The sequence below is a fragment of the Triticum dicoccoides genome, chromosome 6A (assembly GCF_002162155.2).
Source record: "Triticum dicoccoides isolate Atlit2015 ecotype Zavitan chromosome 6A, WEW_v2.0, whole genome shotgun sequence".
NCBI classification, from domain to species: domain Eukaryota; kingdom Viridiplantae; phylum Streptophyta; class Magnoliopsida; order Poales; family Poaceae; genus Triticum; species Triticum dicoccoides.
Window position 1 is genome coordinate 12,711,204 of NC_041390.1, and position 9,880 is coordinate 12,721,083.

A 9,880-nucleotide genomic window follows, 5' to 3' on the forward strand; every position below is an offset into this window, starting at 1 on the left:
GCCATCGCCCCCTGAGTCTTCGCCGGCGCGCCCCGTCGCCAACCGCCGCCGAACGCCACCCACGCCAAGTCCGACCGCTGCGGGGAGGAGAGATCCCGCCGCCGCCGACGGCAACCGGGCTTTGCTCGGTGGCGGCGGGCAGGAGAGGTGGGAGAGGGAGCCGAGGGCTTGGCAGCGCTAGGGTTCCCCCTAGTCCTGCCTTCGCCTTTCTTCTGTGAGGTCTCCTCGACGTTGTGCGTGTCTTTTAAATGGGGGGGAATTTCACTTCCCCGACCTCTGCACCAACTAGAGATGCATACGGTCATTTTAGTATGAGCACCAAGATAAACATGGTCCTCAGAATTTTTTAAATGAGTATCAACATATTTTTTGATGAGTGGTTTCATCATACACAACCGCATGCCCAACCACTGAGCCAAGGCTCTCTGGAAGGCTCCTAGGTTGACAACTATTCAATGATATAATTTTCGCATTATACATCTCATATACTATTAATCTTATCAATAGTCAAAGATAGTCTAAGAAAACGTATTACGCTCTATATAGATGGAAGGAGGGAGTAGTAGGATAGTACTCGCCTCCTAGGAGTATGACGGTTGCACTCGCTGCGCCTTTAAAACCCACCCCTTGTTCCCGTGTATACTCACCTCCGAGCACGCTCGATCGGTTGCGGAAACAATGGCCATGGCCATGGGTTTATCACCTCTTAGCAAGCAGCTGTTCCCCATTGTTGCCGGCATGGTCCTTCCACGAAGCATCTTCCTCAAAGCTACACGGCTGGTCGGCTACTCTTTCTCACCCATCCACCTCCTCCTGCTCTCTCTGGCCCTCCTGGCCATGGTGGCAGCCGTCGTGAACCGCCCACGCGCCGTGTACCTTGTCGATTATGCTTGCTTCCTTCCCAGTCCCACCTGGCGTTTCCCTAACTCCACACTCATCGAGTACGCTCACCTCGTACCCGCGTTCGCGGACGATCGCACAGTCGGCTTCGCCATGCGGGTGCTCGGAAGCAGGGGTCTCGGCGATGAGACCAGCCTGCCCCCCGGCGACCACTACATCCCGCCAGACAACAACTTGGTCGTTGCCCGAGCCGAGGCGGAGCTGGTCATCTTCTCGGCCATCGACGACCTGTTCGCCAAGGCAGGCGTCACCCCTGATCCCGTCGGCATTGTCGTCATCAACTGCAGCGTCTTCGCCCCCGTGCCGTCCCTCAGCGACATGATCGTCAACAGATACAAACTCCGCAGCGATGTCCGCTGTGTAAATCTGTCTGGGATGGGCTGTAGCGCGGGGGTGATCTCGGTGGGGCTCGCTGCCGGCCTACTTCGTGCAGCGCCCCACGGTGTTGCTGCTGCTCACGCTCTGGTCGTGTCCACGGAGACCATCACGCCCAACCTGTACCTCGGCAGGGAGCGCTCCATGCTGCTGTCCAACATGCTCTTTCGGGTGGGCGGCACCGCCGTGCTGCTGTCCACGTCCAAGGACAGGGCGCGGTTTCGACTCGCCCACCTCGTGCGGACGATCACCGGCGGCGAGCAGGACAGCTCCTACCGGTGCATCTTCCAGGAGGAGGACGACGAAGGCAACTTGGGAGTCAAACTTTCCAGGGACCTCATGTGCGTCGCCGGTGCCGCGCTCGAGGCCAACATCACAGGCCTTGGCCCGCTGGTGCTCCCCTTCTTCGAGCAGCTGCGCTTCGTCGCCAACAAACTGCTGCTCAAGCTGGGCCGGCGAGGCGGCGTGAAGGTGAAGCCTTACGTCCCCGACTTGTGCAAGGCGTTCCATCACGTGTGCATCCATGCAGGGGGGCGTGCGGTCGTCGACGAGGTCCAGTCTAGCCTCGGGCTGTCGGAGGAGCACGTGGAGCCGTCTCGCATGGCGCTTCACCGGTTCGGCAACACGTCGAGCAGCTCGGTGTGGTACGAGATGGCGTACCTCGAGGCCAATGGCCGGGTGCGGAAGGGCGACCGTGTGTAGATGGTTGGCCTCGGAGCTGGGGTCAAGTGCAACAGCGCCGTCTGGGAGTGCATCGGCCCGGCAACCCAGCTGGACAAGGCGTGGGCGGGATGCATACATCGCTACCCAATCAACGTCCCTCATGCCAACGTCAACATGGCAGCTGAGAGCGATCCCATAATTGCAGTGTAAATCGTCAATAAAACGTACAGGGGTACTCATTTCTTTACGGGTGTTTTGTCACGAAAATCGTCAACAATCACAATAAATATCTCGTTTGTTTTGGTATTTCATTTACCAAGCGTGCGGTCATGGTGCATGAACCGTACGTATATATACTTTGATTGTAATGTTCTTGTATTTTGTGCAAAGTCTAGCATTTGGCTTCCTTTTTACCTTGCAGTCTTGTCAGGTCGCTGTGTATATGGCTTGTATTATGATCTTTATGATATGAATAAGATATGTATTACTATATATGTGGAAAAAACCGTTCATCGATTTTCGCAAGCTAGTCTATCCAGGACACATTAATCATTCTTCAAGTGCGACTTGCAGCGGATAACAGATCTTGTATCCGTAAAAAGGTGGAGAAGTTTGGGTGAAAAATGTTGCCAACATATCCGTAAACCTGAAATAAATTTACAAAATAATGTAAACTTGGCCCCAACTTCCCTCTAGTTTAGGGATGCGCCGCCGCCATCTTGTCGCTACCGCCCGCCGCTGTCGCCATACCAAGGCCGTCAAGCATCTCACTGACTGGTGGGCCCAAGGCCGTTATTTAGTTTTTTTAATGAAAATACTACACTAGATTTGGGGAAGAAGTTTTATGGGATCTAACATAAGTAGCTCCAGGGAAGTTTTTTTAGAGAAACTGTTGGAGTTGCTCTAATGTTATATGCTAGATTTTTTTCTAAAAGGGGACTACCCCATCCTTTGCATCGCAAGATGCATACATCAATTTTATTAAATATCAAATATGTTCAAGTCATCTAGTGCCAGAGAATAATCTATATCTATACTACTATTAAAAAAGCAAACATTTTCTTTCTTAAAACCACCCGTCAAGTGTACCCAGTCTGATTACTACCGCCAGCTTACCCCATTTAGTTAGCTCTAATGGCTCGGATTAATCTAACCGGATGCCACGCGTGTACGTAGCACTTACCTGCCGAGCAGACGAAATGTTCTGCCCCACGCACAATCAATCCATCCACCCACCCACCCACGAGGGAAAAGGAGAAAATAACTCCAGCCCTGCATCACCTTGATCCCCTCCGTAATTTTCTCTCATTTTGCTTTCTTCCTCTCTAATCGGCTCCCGTGATCGCACACTCAGCCTCGCCCGCCGCCTGCTGTCCTCGCTGCTCACAACGAGCACTTCTTACCAACGCAGCCGCCGCGGATGCCGATGAGCGCACGCCGCTGGCGCTGGGGACATCGCAGTTCGGATGCCGCCGCCGACTCACCCCATCGTCGTGCGCCCCACCCGTCCGCTCGCGTATTCTCATCGAAGAAGACGACTAGATCCTCGGCCACGCCACCGTCCTCTCCCCGTCGTCGCGCGCCTCCGCCTATCGTTCCTCTGCAGCTTATCCAGTCCCGACCGCCGGAGAGTCTCGCTGCTGGGCACAAGTACCTTACAGTCGCGTTGTGCTTCTCCACTGGGGCAGCGTACGTACATCTTGGAAGTAAGTGGCCGCCAATCCAATTGATGTATTTCTCTGCACTTGATTTCAGTTGCTTTTTGACAGTGGTCTGAAGAAGCATCCTTTTTAGTGTACCTTATTATAGCATGACAATCATCTTTCTGATATGAGATCTAATGATGTCTGCAATGCTACACTTAATAAGCACGGAATCTGGTGATCCTTGCAGGTAGATGGCTTAAATCCAAGCCTATTAGAATGGTTTCAACTTCCTAAATTTATGATGTGTTCTGTTAGACAAATAATTGTAATTTAGTTAGTTCATGTGCACTTGGCAAATCAACCAGTTATTTTGAGCCTCCCCCGCAATAAATAAAAATATATTTGGGCCTGAGGGCCAATAATCACATATGCTCTTCATATAGGAAATGGGTTGCTTCTATTCTGCTCCATCTCAAGCTTTAATTTTTGTAAGCACATGTCAGTCAGATGTTTTCTAGAGGTGCTTCGTCAATGTTTTTTTCAGTTAAAAAACAAGTTTGAGGATATTGTAAAGACTTGCATCTACTCCCTTCGTTCTGAATTGCTTGTCTTGGATTTGTCTAGATACGGATGTATCTAGACTCATTTTAGTGCTAGATACCTCCGTATCTAGACAAATCTAAGACAAGTAATTCGGAACGGAGGGAGTAGGAGATATAATAACCTAGATACCATTTAAATTTGCAAGGTTGAGAAGAGAATACAACTCGAAGAATGTCCATGTGTTTAATTGCTATTTGTTATCGCGCTTTCCAGCGTTAATTGCGGGATAGTGCATTTTACCCATGGCGTTCGGTTGCTCGACAAGATATCCTTGCGCCTTTTTCTTGTAACTATGGAACTAAGGCTGTAATGCATAATTACTTGGCATGTGTCAGCCATTCTGAAAAAGGTCTAATTTTGATCTGCTCAGTCACACTAGGATTTACAAAGAGTGTGCAATGGAGGTTCTTCCATTTACGAATTCATGATCCCAGCCTTCTCTTTCCTGATTGAAAAGAAAACATATTATGATTGCCTTTTCTGATAGTATCTTTTGAGTTAGCATGCAATCACACAGTTAAATGCTCCAAGATTAGGCCACCAAAACTGAACTTACGACTATATGTGTGTATGAAAAACCGTTAATATCTCTTGTTTGAGTAAACTCTGGAACTACTGGAGATTAGATTCTCTGGCTTTGGTGATTATACATTTTATAGGTTATCGTTTCTCGGGAAGAGATCTTGCCTGGGTGTTGCGGATCGAAGAAGACTTAGACGTGTGTGTGTTTCGATTAATCCATGTGTGTATATTCTAGGAGCTGCAGAAGGTTAGGTTCCGCTACCTCCATATAAGATTATAAGGTAAACAAAATTGTAAAGTTTTTAAATGCAGTAAAATTAACATGTACTTCCAAACATGATGTGATATCTCAATTGAATTTTTGGAAAATCTATAGAAGTCTTTCAGTGATATATACTGACTGTAATTTTTGTGAATTTGTTCCAACATACTGATTAAAATGGCTAATTCTGTAGGTTCGTGTAGAACCCAGCGGAGTTTAGTGGCGCATATCAGGTAAATAATCCTAACACAGTCAGACGTACTATTGAGTGGTAGTGTATTCTCACTGAGTTCACATTCACATTTGAAAATTTAATGTCGTACCATATACAGTGGTGGTAAAGGCACACTTTCCCAAGCAATTGTAACAATATAGCATTGGAATTGGAGATTGTTAACATATCTATCACCCTCTTTTGATGATCTCTTTTCAATGCTAATACCGATCTTAAAAAGTTACAATGCTGGTTCTGTTGATGGTGGCATTGGTGTGAGTCTAAGAGCACCATGATTTCTTGCTTTTATTTGCTGATGATTGCCAAATCTTTTGTGAAAGCTGATAGGTGGAGTGCGCATAGATTGAATTCCATCCGCTTACAGCCTTGCTCTGGCCAGAGTGGTACTAAAATGAAGAGTTCGGTGTTTTTCAGCCTCAACAGTACATATCAAATTCAATTGAGGTGAGGATTGAATTGCAAATAGAGTGGGAGGTTCTTTCATAGTAGATTGGTTATTTGAGCTAAATCTAAAATACAGGGGTGGTGTGAAAGTAAATTGTTCTCGTGCAGCAAAAAAGTCTGAAATTGGCAACCTGTCCTCGAAGTGCATTGCAAACTTGGTGTGCTATTGTGAATGGAAGAGATGTTTGCTAAAGTTGGGTTTGATTTGTAGGGTTGGAAATGGTCGAACTCAATATAGCAAACCAAATGGATTTCTAAAGCAAAATTCAATGCAACCGAGGGGGAGAATAGCAGCTACACGGGTACAGTTGGTTTCAAGTTTAATTGATGCTGATTTGGGGCAATGGAACAAGGATTTAATTAAGGAGGTGTTCATGCCGACAGATGTGTACACATTCTTCTGAATGCCAAGACCCCATAATTATGCAGATGGCTTCTGGTCTTGGGCATGGAAGATTAGGCATGGAACCATTCGGGATATTTCACAGTTCGCTCTGCATATACTGAGCCCTAATACAGAGAAAGGTAGAAGGTGAGATGCAGGAGAGGGTACTTTCAGGTGCAGAGAATAAGTGGAATGTACCGTTGAGTGGCCGGTGTTACAAAATATTTTACCAAGTTTCGTTGTTACAAAATATTTTACCAAGTTTCAGTGAACTGAAAATGAGACACATCAGAACTTAGTATATGCCCTATGTCTGCTCATGAATAGAATAATATGTACCTTGTTGTGGTTAGTTTCCATCATGCAAAGCTATTCTGTAATACAACCGTTGACATTTTATATCTTAAATTTCGCAGGCTATGTCCAATGACATGGTTGGCTGATGTACTGAGCATGCTATTGTTAGTAAGAAAGATGCTCCTATTTCGGTTTCCGCCCTGTGGGCAATATGGAGCAGTCGGAATAAGTACACATGAGGCAATTCAGTGCAAACAGTGCATTTCATGGAGCTTTCATAAGAGTGTGCGCGCTTTCTAATTCCCTGGCAAGAGTGTTGCCAGTGAAGAGCAAGCGAAGTGGTGTCCATCGAAAGCATGATGAAAATAAACAGTGATGGTGCTCTTGATTTTCTGGTGCGGACTGATTGTGTGTGACCATGATGGAAGATTTCAAGCAGCCGCCTGCAAAAGGCATGATAACATAATAGGTCTATTTACCATTGGAGCTCCTGGCATGCGAAGATGCCATGTTGTTGACCCAAGAAAGAGACTATCATAGAGTGGTGATTGAGACCTATTGCCAGTTAGTTGTTCATCTTTGGCTGGATAGTTAGGAGGAGCTATCAATGGGTGCTCAGCTAATTCATGAATTGCAGGCCTACAAGTCTTTGTTCCGGTGTTTGGAGCTTCTTTTCACAAAGCGAGAGAGGAATAAAGCAGCCCATAGATGTACAAGTCTTCATTTCAGATCCATGGTTTTTGTGTCGACATTATAGGCACTTGTTTGGTCTATGGAATAAAAATATGGACTTAAACATAAAAAATAAGATAAATCATTGATTGAACAAAAGATATTACCTAAGTGATCCGGTGCACTTTGTGACCAATGTCCTCAATTGTGATGAAAGATTCTGTTTTTTGTTGCCTGAAACACCCCTAGCTAAATTTTATGTATCAAGACGTGCATTGCACGTGCAACTTTACTAGTAAGACAAATAAGAAGAAAACACAACCACAACCAGCTAGACTCGAGAATATATAGCTCATCCACATAATCTACTAGTGGCTCGCCAGCCAAACTGGTTGAATAAACTCCACGCAACTGTTTCCAGTAGATAACTGTCACATCCCAATTTTTCAAATTCAGGATGTGCATTTAGAAGCATTCCATTTCGTCAATTCAGTGCATATTTGGTATCTGAAATGTCTGCTCGTATCACTCCTACTCCTCCTTCGTCCGCTTTCTACCCTCCTTGTTTTGATTTTTCCCTCCCATATTTGGTTTTTGGCGGCCGGCTTTTCTTGAAAAACACCTTTACTGCTCCCCCACATTTTATTGCAAAAAATAAGTTTTCCTTGGTAAGCAATACATGTTGATTCAATTGGCATCTAAAATCCATTTTTCTGGTAATATAAAACGACAGGTAAATCATGATTATTGGAAACAAAAATATTTGATGCTGGTTCAATTGGCACCTAAAATCCATTTCTGGTAGTATAATGGCAGGTAAATCAGGATTATGCAGACAAAATATTTGCGGCCCTTATACAATCCAAAAACAATCTGGCAAGCGATCATACAGCAATTATAATACCCCAAATGTATGTTGGAGGCCTACCGGCGTATCTTCATTTCTGTGCTTATATATGTGCACAAGACCATACCACCAATGCAGCGAAACCATCTCACAACATGCATCCGCCTAGTATCCTATTGCTGTGTCGGTCGCCTCGTCGACATCATTCATACACACCATGGACAAGCACACGGCCCCCATCCACGCGGCCACGCTTCTCCTCATCGTGTGCCTCCTCGCTACCCAGGCGCGATGTAATAATCCTTGCTCATTCCTCGATCTGTATATTTGTGATTGCTCATTCTTGTCTGCTTTGTTAATCATGACGCTAGATTATTCATCTGTCTCCACATATGCAGGCCGCATCATGGACGAAGGCGGTGAGAAGATTAGTTTGCCCAATGGGCTGTGCGTCCACTATGAGAAGTCGTTTGCGTGCAAGGGCGAGCGCTGCTACTGCTGTACCGTGGGTGTGGAAGTTTGCTACTTGTCGATGGACGAGTGCACCAAGGAGTGCAAGAAATTGGGCGCGCAGCCGCCGGCAGGAGGCGGCGGGGCTAACACCTCTCCGAGAACTTAGCTACCTTGTTCCTCCAAAGAGATGTATGATCCATGAACAATTTGATTTTTTTTTAAAATAAGAAACAACTATCCATCACTGGTTTTACACAATCCTTGATCACCTCTAGGTCAGAACCTACTGCTTCGCCGCCGGCATTCTCATGTTTTTTTAGGGAAAACATTTTGGGCGCACTTCATTGAAATATCATAAGACAGTTACAGCAAATAAGATGTTCGGAAGAGGAAAAGTTGGTGGATCGCCATCCCAATCCAGCACTACATTCAAAACATAAGCAAGCCTAGCAAGATTATGTGTGGCCCGATTTGCCTCCCTAAGGCAGTGAGAAAACTTCACTGACCCAATGCTATGAGGCTTTTGAAAACAGTCTGCGAGAATAGCAGTATAAGGGCACCAGATTTCGATGACCCCATTGCAAGACTAAACAAGCTTCAGATAGTACGGTTCCACAATAACTTTATTGCATCCAAGGTCCTGCAGGAGTGAGAGAACTTTCTGCAACGCCACAGCCTCCTCCTTCGTATAGTTTTAACAAATTATTCAAGAGCCATGACCGTCCCACCCTTGCTTCCCTTTGAGTTTCTTAGAATTGCTGCCGCTCCACCCGTCCTATCTTCAGAAAAGGTAGCATCAACATTTAATTTATACCAGTCCGGCTCTGGTTTTGCTCATGTAATTTTATGTGGGTTTCCTGTACCCGAACCTTGAGCAAAATTGGTTGCAAGAGCCTGAATAGCAAAAGCTATTACAGCCGGTGGTGCAACATGATTTCCCTTTACTGCTTCCCTACGTTGCCACCATATGTACCATGCTTCAACACATAATATAGTTTCTTTAAGACCCAGTTTGCTTGAGTTTTGTGACAATGTGATCTGCCACCTCAGGACTTTTTCAAGAACAACACTGCCTGAACGATCAACAAGTACAGCTTCTTTAATCACATTCAGCAATCCCAGTGATTTTGATACTTCTGTTTTTTTGCGGGGTGATTTCCATACTTCCTTGGCTCTCCTACACGTGAATAGTACGTGTCTCATGTCTTCAGCTCCTTGCAAACAAACTGGGCATTGAGGAGGCACATTTATATGTCTGTTTGCAAGTACAGATAAACCTGAGACTATTCCATGAAACGTCCTTTGTGCCAATATCTTGATTTTCCTTCGTATCTGTAAATTCCACAAGATTTCCCATACCAGATTAGTCCTCGAAGCACCCTGACCATCACTACTTCTCAATCTGTACCCATACTAGTTTTACCATTCACGGTAGTATGCAGACCCTACCATGAAACAATTATTTTTTTCAAAAATTCCAAGCCACAAAATCATCAACTAGTTCTACATTCAAAGGAATTTTCATGATCGTTTCTACATCAACATGATAAATTTGCCCCAGGTGAGCTTTTTCTTT

At 45.6% G+C, this 9,880-nt stretch overlaps 1 protein-coding gene and 1 pseudogene across 1 annotated transcript; both read left to right on the plus strand.

Annotated features, from left to right (window-relative positions):
* Positions 1-702: 702 nt before the first annotated feature.
* LOC119314637 lies at positions 703-2,326 on the plus strand (annotated as a pseudogene).
* Positions 2,327-3,216: 890 nt separating this feature from the next.
* Positions 3,217-7,163, plus strand: LOC119319011. The gene is made up of 6 exons (XM_037593535.1): positions 3,217-3,644; positions 5,165-5,204; positions 5,534-5,650; positions 5,862-5,952; positions 6,035-6,182; positions 6,452-7,163. Exons 1-5 carry the CDS (start codon positions 3,359-3,361, stop codon positions 6,155-6,157), a joined length of 657 nt encoding a protein of 218 aa, XP_037449432.1. The 5' UTR covers positions 3,217-3,358; the 3' UTR covers positions 6,158-6,182; positions 6,452-7,163.
* Positions 7,164-9,880: the final 2,717 nt, after the last annotated feature.

Excerpts from the sequence above, each read along its gene's own strand:
- LOC119319011 (XM_037593535.1), top strand. The coding sequence starts at position 3,359 with ATGCCGATGAGCGCACGCCGCTGGCGCTGGGGACATCGCAGTTCGGAT. Across the intron at positions 5,205-5,533 it reads AGTTTAGTGGCGCATATCAG|GTGGAGTGCGCATAGATTGA; the intron begins GTAAATAATCCT and ends GAAAGCTGATAG. Across the intron at positions 5,651-5,861 it reads ACATATCAAATTCAATTGAG|GGTTGGAAATGGTCGAACTC; the intron begins GTGAGGATTGAA and ends TTTGATTTGTAG.